This window comes from Anabrus simplex, chromosome 5 (assembly GCF_040414725.1).
Source record: "Anabrus simplex isolate iqAnaSimp1 chromosome 5, ASM4041472v1, whole genome shotgun sequence".
NCBI classification, from domain to species: domain Eukaryota; kingdom Metazoa; phylum Arthropoda; class Insecta; order Orthoptera; family Tettigoniidae; genus Anabrus; species Anabrus simplex.
The window spans coordinates 280,681,760-280,699,648 of NC_090269.1; the positions used below are offsets into that span (position 1 = coordinate 280,681,760).

At 40.5% G+C, this 17,889-nt stretch overlaps 1 protein-coding gene across 1 annotated transcript in view; it reads right to left on the reverse strand.

Moving 5' to 3' along the window:
- Positions 1-16,420, reverse strand: part of LOC136873988 (paramyosin, long form) — a 107,601-nt gene extending 91,181 nt beyond the window's left edge. Inside the window, exons 1-2 of the mRNA XM_067147412.2 lie at positions 16,136-16,420; positions 9,812-9,868 (exon numbers count right to left, since the gene is read on the reverse strand). Coding sequence (XP_067003513.1) covers positions 9,812-9,868; positions 16,136-16,252 — 174 coding nt within the window. The 5' untranslated portion in view covers positions 16,253-16,420. The remainder of the gene's footprint in view (positions 1-9,811; positions 9,869-16,135) is intronic.
- Positions 16,421-17,889: the final 1,469 nt, after the last annotated feature.

Sequence of the window (17,889 nt, forward strand, 5' to 3'; positions counted from 1 at the left end):
CAGTATCATTACGGTTGTAGCCGGGCTTAGTAGCTCAGACGGTTGAGGCGCTGGCCTCCTGATTCCAATTTGGCAGGTTCGATCCTGGCTTAGTCTGGTGGTATTTGAAGGTGCTTAAATACGCGAGCCTCGTTTCGGTAGATTTACTGGTACGTAAAAGAATTCCTGCGGGACTAAATTCCGGCATCTCGATGTCTCCGAAAACCGTAAAAAAGTAATTAGTGGGACGTAAAAACAAGGAACCTTATTATTATTATTATTATTATTATTATTATTATTATTATTATTATTATTCCAGTTGTAAGTCTTTAATGTACCTGCAATGCTGATTGTGGGAAAAGAATAGGGAATGTATTCAAACATTATAGAAAAGGATGATCGGATGTAGTGTGTAAGCTTCGAACTTTAATTTCTGTTGCTAGTTGTATTCTTTAGACCTCTAGAAACAATTCGAAGCTTAATTGCTGCAAGTGATTCGAAGTTAATGGAATATTTTGCCAAGAAATTTACCAAGTTCTAAGATATAGCTCAAGCTACTGAAGCTATATTAACTTGGCATATTGTAGTGCATCATTCAAGGTAGAAAGCAAAATACGTGTGTCATGTTTTTTCTTTATGTTTTTCAATAGAGGCTTGTTTTTAATTTCTTTCATGTATTAACCCTATTCTCAGACATGCTGACGGAGAAGATTGGCGTTCACTCCACGAACTATATGCTATCCGTTGTTTCGCAGTGACGTGAAGTAACAAGTATTATTAGCTTGTGATATTCTTAAGATACAGATACTGCTCATTACCTGTCAGTTTTTGTTTTAGTTTAGTCCAGATATATGAGTTATACGATCGCTAGCTTTCCTAAAATATGAAAATAAAACACTGGTTAATTCATGTGCTATGAACTATTTATAATACACCTTTTAGAATATAATGTTCTGAATTTCTTCTCAGTAATGAAGAGACGAGACGAGGCCATTTAACCTCCTTAAGGTCGATGCTACGACATAGTCAAAATAATTTTGTGTTATGATTGTGCTGGTACTTTTCAATGTGACTTGTAGGGTTATGGGTCTATAAGAGTTTCGCTGTCATGCATTCTGTATGGTTTTATTTCAGGACCTTAAAATTGACGAGTTGGTGATTATCAGTTCAACATGTGATCGGAGGTGAAGAGGTGTTACTCTGCCTGAGTGTTAATTAATATGTGTGGGATCACTACTGTGCGGAAGTATGGGCATGAACGTCATGTCAATGGACTGTATACGATTCTAAGGACTTCCTGCATTAGACCATACAGCGGTAAGTACTTCGAATTTGTTTGTTTTGAACGTCTGACCTCTGATATATTTGGAATATGCACTAGTAAAATATATTGTGGATATTTTCTTCTACTGCTTCAATAGGAGGAGGTTACGTGTCGGAACCAGGCTTCACCCTATCAATTTCTACTATCATAAGTCATTCATTTATCCTCATTAACTCCTCTGACGAGGCTGATGTCAAGAAAGACACCCAGTCGTTAACACTCGTTACAAAGATTAAACTCACTTCATACCCAACTCCGTAGAGAAACGGCACAAGGTTTGGACAGACACACTTCCGAACGATTTCTAGTAATTCATTTCATTTAATTCTTGATATAGTAATCAATTATAAAGTACACCGATGTATAGTTTAATTAAAATCTGATGTCAAATACATTTAGATGATAGCATTTCAACGTCCTCAGAATGTCAGAATATTAGTTTATATAAAAGAGATAAAAAGGGAATTCGAGAAAAAATACCTATCAGTCTGTTTTTGTTTGTTTTTATGTCCTAAGACATGCAAACGAGAGCGAGTTCTTGTAAATCTGCAAATCTGAATTGCAGCCAAGCCCCTCCTTCGTGCTATTCTAAGCCCACTAATTACTGTGCTGGCAAATGTGTCCCAGGTGTGGACCACACGCCTCTTCGCTTTTACCTGGCAATTCAAATAGTATTATGTTTAAAGTAGGATAAGATATTCCGGCTGGCCTTCCATTTTCATGTACGGTATTTCCAAAGCTTCTTCGAAATCTATGTCAATGATTTCTTTCATACTCGACAAATCTATGAAGGATTATCGCGAGATACACATTAGTTTTTTATATTCGTTGTAAATATATGTAAATGTAAGTTTACAACATTGTTTAAATACCAATCTGTTTACCTATCAGCTATTTTATGACTGCATATAAAATTTGCTACAGACTCATCCATTTTATAAACGCATTACAACTACAGCGTATTTCGATATATTAATAGAAAATATCGTCCACTCCAAATTTCAATTGTTAACTCATTTATGGTTTAACTATTAAATTGATAGTAATGTAAATTTAGTAATAATAATGTTATTTGACTTACGTACCACTAACTACTTTGACGGTTTTCGGAAATGGCGAGGTTCTGGAATTTAGTCCCGCAGGAGTTCTTTCACGTGCAAGTAAATCTGCCGACACGAGGCTGACGTACTTGAGCACCTTCAAATACCACCGGACTGAGCCAGGATCGAATCTGCCAAGTTGGGGTCAGAAGGCCAGCGCCTCAACCCTCTAAGCCACTCCGTCCGGCTTAAATTTAATACATCGCCTTGTGAGGTACCAACGCTACTTTATCACGAAGCGCATGTATTCCGGGTAATTTCTTAGCAGCTCATTTGAATCTTTGAGTGGAATTGGTACCTTCCTAATATACGTTTGAATAATTTTCGTAGTACAAGCTTTGAAGGCCTATGGAAGAATGGAAGATAAAGACATCCACTATCCATAACTTAGGATTGCCTAGCCGAGGCGGTAAAGGCGTGCTCGGTTCACCCGGAAGGATGTGAGTTGAATTCCCCGTCTGGAAGTCGAAAAATTTAAGAAACGAGATTTCCATTTTCAGAGGTGCTCATAGCCCTGCGGTTCACTAAGCCTACACCAACAATGAGTACCAGGTTAATTCCTCGGTCTAAAGGCGTCCGGGCGTATATTTATCTTTATGGCCTGTACGGAGATGACTTTGCTTTACTTTTCACTATTCGTAACCTCTACATTAAGTGAGGTAGGGTGGCTGGCCGCCTTTGTCACCAGGAATTAACCTGGTACTCATTTATGATGAGACTGAGTGAAGCTCAGTGGCTATGTACACTCAACCACACAAAAAGTGGCCGGCAAAGTAATATTTAATCTTTTACATTCTCCAAACGCGAAGATATTCGTAAACTGTGGATAGCCGGTGGCAGTACTTGGAATCCTACCACCTGCATTATGTGTTCATCCTATTTCTAACAAGAGGATTTTGTAAGAGAGTCAAATTCTGCGATAGCCAGTTTGTGTGCGGTTCAGTGTACATTTCCACAGTTGCTAGTTTTTTTTTTTGCTAGTTGCTTTACGTCGCACCGACACAGATATATCTTATGGCGACGATAGGACAGGAAAGGGCTAGGAGTGGGAAGGAAGCGGCCGTGACCTTAATTAAGGTACAGCCCCAGCATTTGCCTGGTGTGAAAATGGGAAACCACAGGAAACCATCTTCAGGGCTGCCGACAGTGGGGTTCGAACCTACTATCTCCCGAATACTGGATACTGGCCGCACTTAAGCGACTGCGGCTATCGAGCTCGGTTCTCCACAGTTGGAAGTCTTGTTTCTATATTTTCCGAATTCATGTTCTACCAATTCATTGGAAACTCTTTTATCATCTTAGCTAGGTAGCGCACTTCAAAGTCATAAATTCTTTCATATAATCATCTAACATAAAGATATTGTAATGAATACATCAATGATGTTGAAACTAATTCTACTCCTGATTCCAGACAACTTTTTAAGCATGTGAGGAACATATGATTGAACAGGAATATTTTAAAATGGAAGTGATTAGGGAAACAAGAGGTCCTGGAGAAAAACTTGCCACACTTCCTCTTGTTCTATCACAAATTTAATATGGTGTAATGAGGATCTTAACGTGATATGTAGTGATGAAAGCCTTGTATTCAAGTGTCTGAGTGGCCAAGTTACTAAAAGAGTCACTGGTTGATAGTAACTAGAGAATGGATTTCATATACACAGTCGGGGAGTTTACTATCTTATTTAGCTGGTAGCAAGTGACCGCACTTCGGTTGTGTCAAATGACTTTTATAAATGTTAGAGCTACGATCTTTTGGATCCCCTATTATTTAGGCAACTCTCCCTACACAACACTAGTATCAGTAAATTCTGCAATAATATTACTGGACTTTAATGTGCACTTCCTAACACAAAAAGTGAGTGGACGTTTGTACGGAAGAATCAAGGCCAAACTTGGTAAACTTCGTCTATGTTCTAGAATACTATATTTTATTGTGTTATGCATTTTTCCTATACACAATTTGCTAATAAACGTGCGTTAGTTCTATCGTGTTAAGGAAGTGACAAGGAAATTCAGGGCAATATAAGCTCGCCGGACAAAAAATTAGTAACCCTAGTGCGCACGCACTAGCATAAGGGAGTAGCGATCAGTGAGACATTACTGTTTGAAGCGGACTGTGTGCGTCAATATGGGTAGATGTAAGGATGTGACAGTGTGGCAAAAAGAGGCAATCACCGTGCCCATGGCCATACGGTACGTGAACTTGCTGGATTTGTTGGTGTTTCGCAGTGGACTGTTCAACGTGTCTACACCTGGCCACGAAACACGACGTCTGAACTCTCGGTCGGTCACCTCTCAAGAGGTCATTGCTGACACAGGTACATAGAGCTGCGCGTCTTTAGTGGGCTAGAAATCATTGAATGTGGACATTAGCTGACTGGCGGAACATAATGTGGTTTGACGAATCACGTTTTTACCTGTATTCTAATGACACACGTCTTCGAATCCACCGAAGGCCAAATGAAACATTTCATCCTGGACGTGTGCAAGCTGAGGTTCAAGCTGAGGGTCTGTGATATTTCTGGGGTCTTTTTCGTACCATGGATTGGGCCCGCTCACCGAGGTGACCACTATCATGAACCAGCATGTTTATTTAAACAGGTGTTGCCTTTCAGTCAACATCTGCGTAATGAGTATGCTATTGATATCCCGATTAATTAAAGATGGCAACAGCAAAGTTCATCGGGCTGGACGCATATGTGACTGGCTTTATTAACACTACCCCGCTCTATTACATCTCGATTGGCCTACACATTCACCTGACATGAATCCCATTGAAAATCTGTGGGACATGTTGGAACAGCGGGTAAAATGCCGACGCCAGCATCGCCGTGATTTGGTGGAATTGTGCGATCAAATCCTCAGCGAGTGGCTTAACTTGGATGTGACGTACCTGCACAACCTTGTGGACTCACTTCCTAACCGAATCTAGGTGGTTATTAAGTCCACGGTTTTAAATTATGCCTGCAATGCGTTCTCCAGGAGTGACTAATTTTGTGTCCAGTAAGCTTATATTGGCTGTTTTTATTTAAAATCATTCTTAAAGATCAAAAGTGCATTAATTTATTGTCAAAGTATAGATAAATCTGTGTGTAAGAACTATTTTCTTCCTTACGATCATGCTTGTACTCGGAAACTTAGAAATGTTCAGCCAGTCACTTTCTATGTCAAGTAGTGTCTCTTAAATCTGCATTGTATTATAAGAAGACGCTGCATAAAGGGGCTTTTCAGTCTCAGTGGCATGTAAATCATGATCAATAAATTCAATTCAATTCAATTCAATTCAATTCAATTCAATTCAATTCAATTCAATTCAATTCAATTCAATTCAATTCAATTCAATTCAATTCGTTCATTGAACTTTGATTACCACATTACAGCTCTTCTTCCTTACACGTTTAAAATAATAGCAGTATACGAGCTTGAATATCGGCAATTCCAGGATCTGATTGAAGGACTTGCAACTTCATTACGGTAACACTGATTGGTGTGATGGCTCGTCTTTGAACCGTATATTCTCTGGTATCAACTAATCACTCATTAGGCATATGATTTTATTCGTTGATTTAATAGGACTCTCATAAACGTATCTCCTTTGCATAAAGTGTTAATTCGTTATTTATTTTGAATCAAAAGAACGAAGCTATTCAAGGACTTTATTGTGTATGAGATGCCATGTTTGTACGTTCAGGAAAGTTGTGGGGCCATCAGAACAGGTAATAATACTGGTAGAACAGAAGTACATATAGATGAAAATATTGTGAGGTTTTAAAATTATTTAGCGTACGGCTTTTAGTGTCGATGTTTGGGTCGTCTGGTGCATGTCTTTCAGTTTGACGCCCATGGGCGGCCTAGATGTGTAGATGTACGATGATGCTAATGAGGTAGGGGGTGGGTGAATGCCAGTGTCGGTATATAGCCCACTTTTGTCGAATAACACCAAGGCGTCTGCTCAAGGCTTAACGTAACCATCCGACGGACGAATCATCGTCAATAGGGTCATGTACCCTCACTCCGTATAAACAATGTGGAGAGGTTTGGAATTGAATCCAGGATTTTGGCACACAATCTAGTCATTAACATTTTTTATTTTTTGCAAGTTGCTTTACGTCGCACCGACACAGACAAGTCTTATGGCGATGATGGGACAGGAAAGGCCAAGGAATGGGAAGGAAGCGGCCGTGGCACGAGCAGTTACGAGAAAATCTGCATTAGATTTAGAAAGTTAGAAATGGTCTTAGAAATCATCTTCTCTTAAGCGGTCGTGAGTTTAAGATGAATGAACCATCCCAAAGTGTCAGGTAAATCATGTCGGTATAAAGGAGTGTTCTAGTAACAAAGTATATTTTCAGGAGTGTTATTTACTGCAATTTTAACAAAACCATATTCCGTTCTAATTTTTAAATGATTATGTTATATTATCATCAAATACTATCTCACTTTCTGATGACCATAGTCTTTCAGCCGTCAAGTCTCTATGATCTGAAACCGTAGGTGTAAAAAGAATCAACAGAACGTTGGCCGGCAGGGTAGGAGAGGTGGTGATATATCATTTTTAATTACTTAGTGGATTCGAACCCCACTGCCGGCAGCCCTGAATATGGTTTTACGTGGTTTCCCATTCTCACACCAGGCAAATGCTGGAGCTGTACCTTAGTTGAGGCCACGACCGCTTCCTTCCCACTCTTAGCCCTTTCCTATACCAACATCGTCTGTGTGACGTAAAGCAACTTGTTAGATTGAAGAACCATTCTTACAGGTGCCTATTTGGAGTTAGATAAGCCTCAGGACTATTTTATTCCTGATTTTCATAAACCTTTTCGTACAGAACCTTACTTTTAGCGAAAGTGACCTGGGAATTGTAAGCTGGTATACCTACTGTACATGTAAAACTATCCTATCCTTAACTATCGAATAGTGAAAGGAATATAGGCTACATTGCAGCTACCTTGAGTACGAATTTATTTTGATTCGATTTTGACTGTAACAATAAGGCTTTTAAATTTGTTGAATGATTTTGCATCAAAAGCTCTATTTGTTTTTCTTCTAAGTACTTGTTCTATTAAGACCAAGTGAAGTGAATAAGAACATTTGATTTGTTTAATTTTCAAACTGTACCTGTACCGACTGTACCGTGATTTGGTACAATAGAGAAACTGGCTCCTGGACAAAGCAAGACTTCGCCAATAGTTTGGCAGCCCACCGCACATATGTGCCATGCGGGTGATCTATTATAGACGAACGCACAGTGCAGTATACTGCTCTGTGTCACGGGATCTTGCCAGTTATTCTTAACAGTGAGTCACGTATTCTACAAACTGGAGAATCATCACCTTGTGCTCCTCATAACTTAGGATTATGGTAGCTTAAATTTACGATCTTCTTTACAGAGCTGACGTTTCTCAAAACGGTAACGAAAGAAAGAAAGAAAGAAAGAAAGAAAGAAAGAAAGAAAGAAAGAAAGAAAGAAAATAAAATAGAATAAAAGAAAACAACGCCATTCTTCCTTATAGTAGGCCCTAATTATCTTGGTGAAACCGTGACGCATGATGAAAAGAGCTCTAAACACCCTCTGTGGATAACTGGTAGAGTGTCAGCCTCCGGATCCCAAGATCGCAGGATCAATCCCGCCAGAGGTACTGTAGTCGGATTTTTTGAAGGGCGGAGGAAAGTCCATTCACCAGGCGAGTTGGCCGTGCGATTAGGGGCGCACAGCTGTAAGCTTGCATCCGGGAGATAGTGGGTTCGAATCTCACTGTCGGCAGCCCTGAAAATGGTTTTTCGTGGTATCCCATGTTCACACCTGGCAAATGCTGGGGCTGTACCTCAATTAAGGCCACTACCGCTTCCTCCCCACTCCTAGCCCTTTCCTATCCTATCGTCGCCATAAGACCTATCTGTGTCGGTGCGGCGTAAAGCAGCTTGAAAAAATAAGTCCATTCGAGTTTGCATATCTTAAGATGTCAGCATGAATAAGATCTCTGGTAACAACTTTGGTGTTTACCGGGAAAGTAATCGAAACTCAACCATAGGCCGTCCATCAGGTAGAGTAAAGCGGGACGTCGAAATTGACGGGCAGACAGCGTTAATGGCGTCAAATTAAAATGCCTGCACATGGTAGCTGAGGCAATACGATTATTATTATTATTATTATTATTATTATTATTATTATCATTATTTCATTTAACATGAGAACCCAGTTTACGGAGGTGTTTCCGGTTGGATAAAGAGGACCCAATATTAGGGATCATGTTTCTTAGTTTGTACAAGGAAAATTAAATCAAAATAAAGACGTAATACCCGAGTGTCAAAGCTACCGATTTCTCACCATGGTAGCCGTGACCTCGGTTGATAATTAAAGAAATTAACACACGATTGTAAAACGTAGGGTCATTCTCACCATTATCAGTATTATGTTTGAAGCAACACTGTTACCATATTCCACTGAAATTAGTGGTCTGACATAGATGTAGGCTATGAACTATTTGTCAGGTTTTAAAGCTCCACGGTCTGTTAAACATGAAGGAATTAGATAAAATTCTGAGACTTGACTATGAGATTCATAACATTTCATTCAATCGTTATTTTTACGGTGGCAGATTATTCAAATCTAATGGAGAATAAATGTCTCATTGTCAGTGACAGTTCGATTATTTTCTTATTGGTTTTTCACAGATGAAATGACCGACCTGTGGATGTTTTACAAGCCTCATGCTACTCTCACGTATTTTATATTATGTGGGTTTCTATCCTCACAAAATAAAGATATTTAAGAAAAACCTTCAACACAAAGCAAGAACGCTTGAATGTCTGTTAACTCGACTACCTAAAGTATAAATGTGATAAATCGATTACACACCTTTCTTATTTCTGTACAACTTTTAGAACTTCTTCGTCTTATTTAGCAATGAATTTGGTCTAGAGATTAGCATCGCAATGTGTTTGACGTTAGGGTAATAATAATAATAATAATAATAATAATAATAATAATAATAATAATAATAATAATAATAATAATAATAATAATAATAATAATAATTCATTTTGAACGACTTTGACAGGAAATTTACCTACATGTACTGGAAGTAGTTTTATTTTCACCGATGCATTTCTTTTGTATGTTACACTCTCAGTTTAGGCGAGAACGAGGCATTGTAGGCATTTAAGCGTTTCCTCAGCTCCATCTTTGCCTGCACTTAAAGTAAAATGAAGAATACTTTTAACTTTAAGCTGTGATATAACTAACTACCTTTATCAGGGAGATGAGCATTATCATGCACGTGTTTGACACTAACACTTTTTGGAAAGCGTTTTAAAAATCTTAGATTATATAGAGTGGAATTTGGCTATTGAAAATCAATGGATAGTATACTGTCTTATTAAGAATATTACATTTACAGCTTACCCTTTGACGAAGCTCCCGCTCGGACTCCAGGTCATCCTGAAGCAGACGGATCTTGTCCTGTAAACAAAATAATGGAATGCTAGTTTAAATGTTTTAATATTTCTTCTTCAGGCAATATCCTGAAATATAACGATTAATGTCAATCAATTGAATTCTCCTACATTTAGTTATTATTATTCATAAATAGAAGGCAAAACGTAGATTTTTTACTGTTTCTCTTGGGAAATTGGGAATGTATATTTTGTGTGTTCTATCCAATGATATTTGTTACTACTACGCTGTTGCAGCTTAGGTTAGAAGGGATTTGTCGTATTCTTGACGAAGGCACAATCTCAGTATCATTCCTACTTTTTAGTGGAGATAAGAAGGGATTAACGAGAACTACTTACATGTTTATTCAGTATTGAATTTGAATCCTTCTCACCCGAATTCGATTTCTCCCACACTGTGTACTTTATAGATGTGACTGCATGTAGTAATGTCAGATTTGGCGAAGTTAGTCAAGTAATTGTTGACTGATCATAAGAACTGAAGACAGTTTGGTCATCGACCCGGAGTGCTTGTGCATGTGCAGGATTTGGTGGACCGAGCAAGTGGCTGCGCGGATTGGATCACGTAGCTATCAGGTTGCGTTCGGGAGTTAGTAAGTTCTAACCCTACTGTCGGCAGCTCTGAAAATGTTTTTCCATTGTTTCACATTTTAGCACCAGGAAAATGCCGCGGCTCTGCCTTAATTATGGCTTCCTTCTTTCCTATCGAGTCGTCGCCATAAGACCTATCTGTGCGACGTAAAGAAGAAAGAATTTTTTGATGGAAAAAATTTTTTTTTACAAGCTGCTTTACCGACACAGGTAGGTCTTATGGCGACATAATCGGAAACATCTAGTATCTGATAACGTCTTAGTGATGTCTAGTATGATACGAATATTAGTATGAAAATGCGAAAAGAATTAACACTACTTGTTTATAAGTAGAACTCGGTTAAGCCATGATAATTTATTGTCAAAAGCCTTATTTCATCCTGGGCGGAGAAACCATAATCACCAGGATTTCTCTTTTACATTGTTCTATATTTAAGGACGCTTCATCGATTTAGCCTCCTGATATCTCGAGGGAATAAAAGGTTATCAGTCCATATTGATACTAATCGAAAAGGAAATTGATGCTTCACGACCCATCGAAGAATGAAGGTATCGGCTAAAAGTAGGAAAGGGCCAAAGGAAGCAAGAAAGTAGAAATCTCCCTAGGCCGCACAAATCTAATAGTCTGTGTCGAAAGAGAGCAAGAGTTGTGTAAGGAAATTTAGTTATACAAGATTAACGAGAAGTACAAGCAAGGCTAAACTCAATTGGGCCCTTAGGTCGCTATACCAGGACATACAAGCTGTAAGATGGTAAGATGCTCTGTCGGAGCAAATGTAAAGAAAATTAGTGAAATCTTGAACCCTATTTCCCTGAAATGAAATGGCGTATGGCTTTTAGTGCCGGGAGTGTCCGAGGACATGTTCGGCTCGCCAGGTGCAGGTCTTTCGATTTGACTCCCGTAGGCAACCTGCGAGTTGTAATGAGAATGAAATGATGATGAAGACGACACATACACCCAACCCCTGTGCCAGCGAAATTAACCAATGATGGTTAAAATTCCTGACCCTGCTCGGAATCGAACTCAGTGCCCCTGTGACCAAAGGCCAGCACGCTAACCATTTAGCCATGGAGCCGGACACCCTATTTTCCTTAGTCTAGATGAATAGTAGCAACGAGAGTGAATTAAAAGCATTTAATAGAATTTTGCTAGAAAGTAATAAATAAATAAATAAATAAATAAATAAATAAATAAATAAATAAATAAATAAATAAATAAATAAATAAATAAATAAATAAATAAATAAATAAATAAATAAATAAAATGTATATGATTTCTGCCAATTGCTGGGTCATGGGAATGATGAAGTAATTCCTAGACTACACAAGTCTTTTATTATCGGGATCAGGAGGCAACATAAGTTGGCGAAGGAAAGTCAGACAGTATAGACGAAACAAAGGAATCTGTCTAATTTGAGCCCCATGGCCTCCACAACACGTATCACAAGTTGTGACCTCCTGAGGGTTGTGCTAACTTGCTGACCAATGTTTAAAATGCATTGAAACTCTAGTTTCAGCCACCTTATAGCGGGGCAAATGAGTGTGAGTAACAACCGGTGTTAACTACCAAGATATAAATTCTAGATTTTGAGGGCAAATTATTATAGATAAATAGACAGATGACGAATCCTCAGTCCGAAGGATGATCGGGTCCCCAGTACTTCTACATCAACTCTTTCAGAAAGCCCTGGCATCACTAAAGAGGGATTATAGGGAAATGAGATAGTTTTCTGCTGCTTTCCTCTCTGAGCTAGACTGTAGTATCACATATTTTCCACTGCGATAAAGAGCTCTTGTCCGCCTCTGTGGTGCAGTGGTTAGCGTGATTAGCTGTCACCCCCGGAGGCCCGGGTTCGATTTCCGGCTCTGCCACGAAATTTGAAAAGTGGTACGAGGGCTGGAACGGGGTCCACTCAGCCTCGGGAGGTCAACTGAGTAGAGGTGGGTTCGATTCCCACCTCAGCCATCCTGGAAGTGGTTTTCCGTGGTTTCCCACTTCTCCTCCAGGCGAATGCCGGGATGGTACCTAACTTAAGGCTACGGCCGCTTCCTTCCCTATCCCTTCCAATCTTCCCATCCCTCCACAAGGCCCCTGTTCAGCATAGCAGGTGAGGCCGCCTGGGCGACGTACTGGTCATACTCCCCAGTTGTATCCCCCGACCAAGAGTCTGAAACTCCAGGACACTGCCCTTGAGGCTGTAGAGGTGGGATCTCTCGCTAAGTCCGAGGGAAAAACCAAACCTGGAGGGTAAACGGATGATGGTGATGATGATGATGATGATGATAAAGAGCTCTGACTTTCTGAGCCCAAGTTAACTGGTTTGATTCCGGTTCAGTTCACTGGTATCTCAAGGTGCTCAAATACTCCAGCCTAGTGTCAGTCAGTAGATTTACTGGCACGTAAACTAATTTCAACGGGAAAAATATTTCGGTCTCCATAAACCGTGAAAGTAGTTGGTTGGATTTAACACCAATAACATTATTATAAGGTGCCTGCTGATTTGGCAGGCGAAACTTCGACGCCATTCGTCACAGAATTGCTTTCCTAGTGTCGGTTATTCACTTTCATTGATTTCAACACCAAAGGTGTGGCTGAGGCAGGTTGATGACCGTAAAATGTTCTATCCCATATCAGAATGTATACAATGTAAACTCAATCAGTAGGGATGGATATGACTATAGATAGACAGCCAGATATATAGATGGGTGAATTCATGTAAACTCTTTCCTCCCAATTGGAAGATTATGAATATGATACTCAAGGAGATCTGAGATATATGAATTTTTCGGCTGCTGAGGCCTGACACACACACATCCGAGGAGATGATACGTAAAGTAATACGGGAATGAAAATGTCAGAGATAAACTGAAGATACCAGGTAAGGTTGTTCAACTTTGTCCAGCATAAATTTCACATTTAATAAAATGCCATTATATTTTGATTTCCACTAAATACTTTAACGTCGCCATAAGACCTATCTGTGTCGGTGCGACGTAAAGCCCCTAGCAAAAAAAAAAATTCTTTAACAGCTTTCGGAGACGCCGAGGTGTGGGAATTTTGTTGAGCAGAAGTATTTGAACACTGTCAAACACCATCGGACTGAACCTGCCAACTTCGACTCAAAAGGCGAGCAGTATACTGTCTGCGCTTCTAAACCTGGCGTTTCACATACATCTCATCGATATTTGAACATGGGATCCGGAGGGGAAAGACCGAGTTAGAATTGTCCTAAACACGGACATATACAGCGTCAATAAAGTTAACTAGAAGGAAGGATGGATAACATTTGATACAAAGTATTTCTTTATAGCCTACAATGTGAGGTTAAATGGACATCAAAGAAATTAACAATTATTAACAAAGGGGAGGAATGCTGGTAGAACGTGAAGGAAAAATAATGCCAGAAATACGAGAATCAGTGAAATTGTCAGGGTCGAAGAGAACATTTTAAATATAATACCAAACCAAACCCCATGGCACTACAGCCCTTGAAGGGCCTTGGCCTACCAAGCGACCGCTGCTCAGCCCGAAGGCCTGCAGATTACGAGGTGTCGTCTGTTCAGCACGACGAATCCTCTCGGCCGTTATTCTTGGCTTTCTAGACCGGGACCGCTATCTCACCGTCAGATAGCTCCTCAATTCTAATCACGTAGGCTGAGTGGACCTCGAACCAGCCCTCAAGTCCAGATAAAAATTCCTGACCTGGCCGGGAATCGAACCCGGGGCCTCCGGGTAAGAGGCAGGCACTCTACCCCTACACCACGGGGTCGGCAGTTTAAATATAATAGGGAAGAAAATTCGTTCGAGCACGTTCGTGGACTGGGGAAGTTCTACCAGGTTTTGAACCGCAGATCTTTATCAAATTTTCAATCACATTCTATTAGATACTGAGTGAATGTTCGTCTCCGTAGGCCTATTTCTTACGCCGACGTAGGTACCCATGTGTGGCTTATATTGTAGTACAAACGCATAGTAACTAGCTCGTGGTGCACATTATATGGTCGTAAAAATAATAAAAATATGCAAACTTTATGCAATGTAAACTCAATCAGTTGACCTCCCGAGGCTGAGTGGACCCCGTTCCAGCCCTCGTACCACTTTTAAATTTTTGTGGCAGAGCCGGGAAATACATCATCATCATCATCATCATCATCTGTTTACCCTCCAGGTTCGGTTTTTCCCTCGGACTTAGCGAGGGATCCCACCTCTACCGCCTCAAGGGCAGTGTCCTGGAGCTTCAGACTATTGGTCGGGGGATACAACTGGGGAGTATGACCAGTACCTCGCCCAGGCGGCCTCACCTGCTATGCTGAACAGGGGCTTTGTGGAGGGATGGGAAGATTGGAAGGGATAGGCAAGGAAGAGGGAAGGAAGCGGCCGTAGCCTTAAGTTAGGTACCATCCCGGCATTCGCCTGGAGGAGAAGTGGGAAACCACGGAAAACCACTTCGAGGATGGCTTAGGTGGAAATCGAACCCACCTCTACTCAGTTGACCTCCCGAGGCTGAGTGGACCCCGTTCCAGCCCTCGTACCACTTTTAAATTTTTGTGGCAGAGCCGGGAATCGATCCCGGGCCTCCGGGGGTGGCAGCTAATCACGCTAACCACTACACCACAGAGGCGGACCACCAGAAATACAAAAAATATAAATATTGAAATTATAACTTGGTATCACTGTGGAAATTTCACTCAGGATCTAAGCACTGAACTTTAACTTTCTAGATACTTGTACTTAATGGATAAGCATTCGAGTTTGTAGAAGTAGGCTTAGAGGAAGTAGCGAGTAGAATTTACACAAACTGAACTAACTAGTTGTTAAAAATTTAGACCATTCTGTTAATTTCACTTGAGGATACATTTTTATGCATTCTTATTGAACATTTGTTAATTTTAAGAAAATAAAACAGAATAATCCCAAATAAGAATGTCACAACTGGGCACACTTGTTTTGTTAATGATTTCTGTCTTATTTCCAATGTTATGGTCAACTACGTTTTTGATATGTATTAGTAAATAAGACAATCTCCTTTGTAATCAAACGTGTGCGACAAGTTACAGCAATAATATTAATGTATGAAGTGTTCCAGAAACTGCAAAAATATATTCACTTAGTTACACACAAACACATTAGGTTAGCTCAACACAGTTACGTGCATATTGTTATATTTTATTATAAGAAAATGTTAAACTATTTTCAATTACAACATTAGTTCAAGTTCATAGTTAGTAACTTCACAAACTACAACGTATTAAATCAGCCATTCATGTTTCACACTTAATATATCCGTGATTTTTCAGTGATGAACGTGTCAAAAACACTTGAAGCTTTCAAATTTGGTTTAAAATAATATGCTATTATACTTTTGCAGAGCTTCTTAATGAGGTTTAAGAAAATATAGAGGCAAGGTTAGTGGTTTTCACATACACATACATGTAATGAACACAGAGAGAATGCATTTTGCTGATGTAAATGTACACAGAGCAATCCAACTGGAAGCTTGCATTATGCCATATTTACTACAGCTTCACTGGATCCATGTTAGTGCTTCATCCCTTACATGACTATAACAACACTCGAAATTTGTTAATATCACTTTTATATTCTTTTCTGAAATCCACATTTTATCTCTCACTTGAACACTTTTAATTAATTTTATTTTCCACCGAGCACTTGGTAATTTACCTCGAGGCGCGAGAGAGCGCTCAAATCAGCACTGTACTCAATGCTGACGTTGGCATCGCCGCCACCCGTTGAACGGTATGTGTAAGATTTGGTGGTCTTGGAGACTGATGAAGACATTCTTATCTTCTTGTGCTGCTCCTCTTAAAGAAACTATACCGTCGTTGGCACTTGTCGTTGGTTCCACTTGCTGTCGGTCTGTGTGTGCGACTCTCCCGCTGAGGCAAGAAGGACAACCTGGCTTCACCCTCACCACGTTCGTTGTTCGTATGTTAGCACCTCACAAAGAGGGAGTTAAGATCGTGCTGCGCCTGCCCCCGTACAAATACCTAGGGCGCTTGCGCTCAATAACGTGTCAGTCTCAAAAACATTTCCTCCCACGCCACAATGCCAGCGCCCTGCCACCACCACGGTGTCGTTCGCGTGTGAATTTATGCCAGATGATTTTACTGTTAATTGTATTGTGACCTGCTAGAATGCCTACAGCGTGTTGAGTGTCTCAGCGGGTTGATGTTTGGCTGAATGGGTAGTAGCGGAGGTTATTCTGGGCGGAACGTGTAATGCCAGGAATTTTCCAACAGAGGACGGTGCCGCAGTCAATCTCAAATTACTGTATGGGTCGGCCTCCAAAGCGAGCCCTGGTCGGCCGTCCTTTTATAGACACAGCGAGGGGCAATGGAGGGGCCACCGAGGAGATGCAGTCACTCTTCGGCCAGGTGGGAGAGACGGGAATGATTTTAATATTTAATACCTTCTCCCAAATACCATCGTATCCTAGAACCCATGGGTGTCTCTCTGACTGAATATTGTGCAGTTGCACTCTGTCATGGCGCAATGCTTTCAACTATATTTTAAATATTTAGTCATTCTGTTTCCTGTATTTTGAATATTTTTTTTGAACGAAATAATCGATCTTTAATAGACTCAACATTAAAAGCCTTTTAAGGGTAAACTATAGAATGGAGATAACATGTCTCATCCGAAGCGTTATGGGTGAAAATTAAATCGCGCGTTCTAGTCTTATTCTCAGAGGGTTGAGGTGAGCATGAAGGCCTGTGAGAAGGATGCCTGCGAATTGAAACATATGGAGCCGTCGCGTCGGAGATGCTGGTCTCGCCAGCATGATGGCGTCCCCTCTTCAAGTGGGATGCGTGCGCAGCCATAGAGCTTCTCCTGTCTTCATTTTGAAGGTGCAGCATCGTGAAGTTTGACACAGTTATTCAGAGCCCGACAAGTGTTCATACAACATGGGGTAAATCTGGTATGTCAGCTATTACATGCCTCTGCACGGCTGGAGCATTTGACCCGTTACATTTTTTCAGAAGGGAACATGAAGGATATAAATTAGTTCCTATTGGAAGGACTGCTGTGCCGATGTCATTAACATAAATTTTAGTTATTTATTTACTTGTTTATTAACAATCAGAAGCAGCATAAAGCAAAGCAAAGCAAAGAAAAGCAAAGTCATCTCCGTACAGGCCATGAAGGCCCTTGGAGGGGTGGAAGGTAAAGGCTTCCACTATCCGTAACCTCGGCACTTGATGGGGTAGAGTGGTTAGCTCTACGCCCGGCCGCCTTTGCCCCCAGGAATTAACCTGGTACTCATTTTTGGTGTAGGCTGAGTGAACCTCAGGGCCATGTGCACCTCCGAAAGTGGAAATCTCGTTTCTTAAATTTCACGACTTCCTGACGGGGATTCGAACCCACGTCCTTCCGGGCGGACCGAGCACGCCTTTACCGCCTCGGCCAGGCAGCCC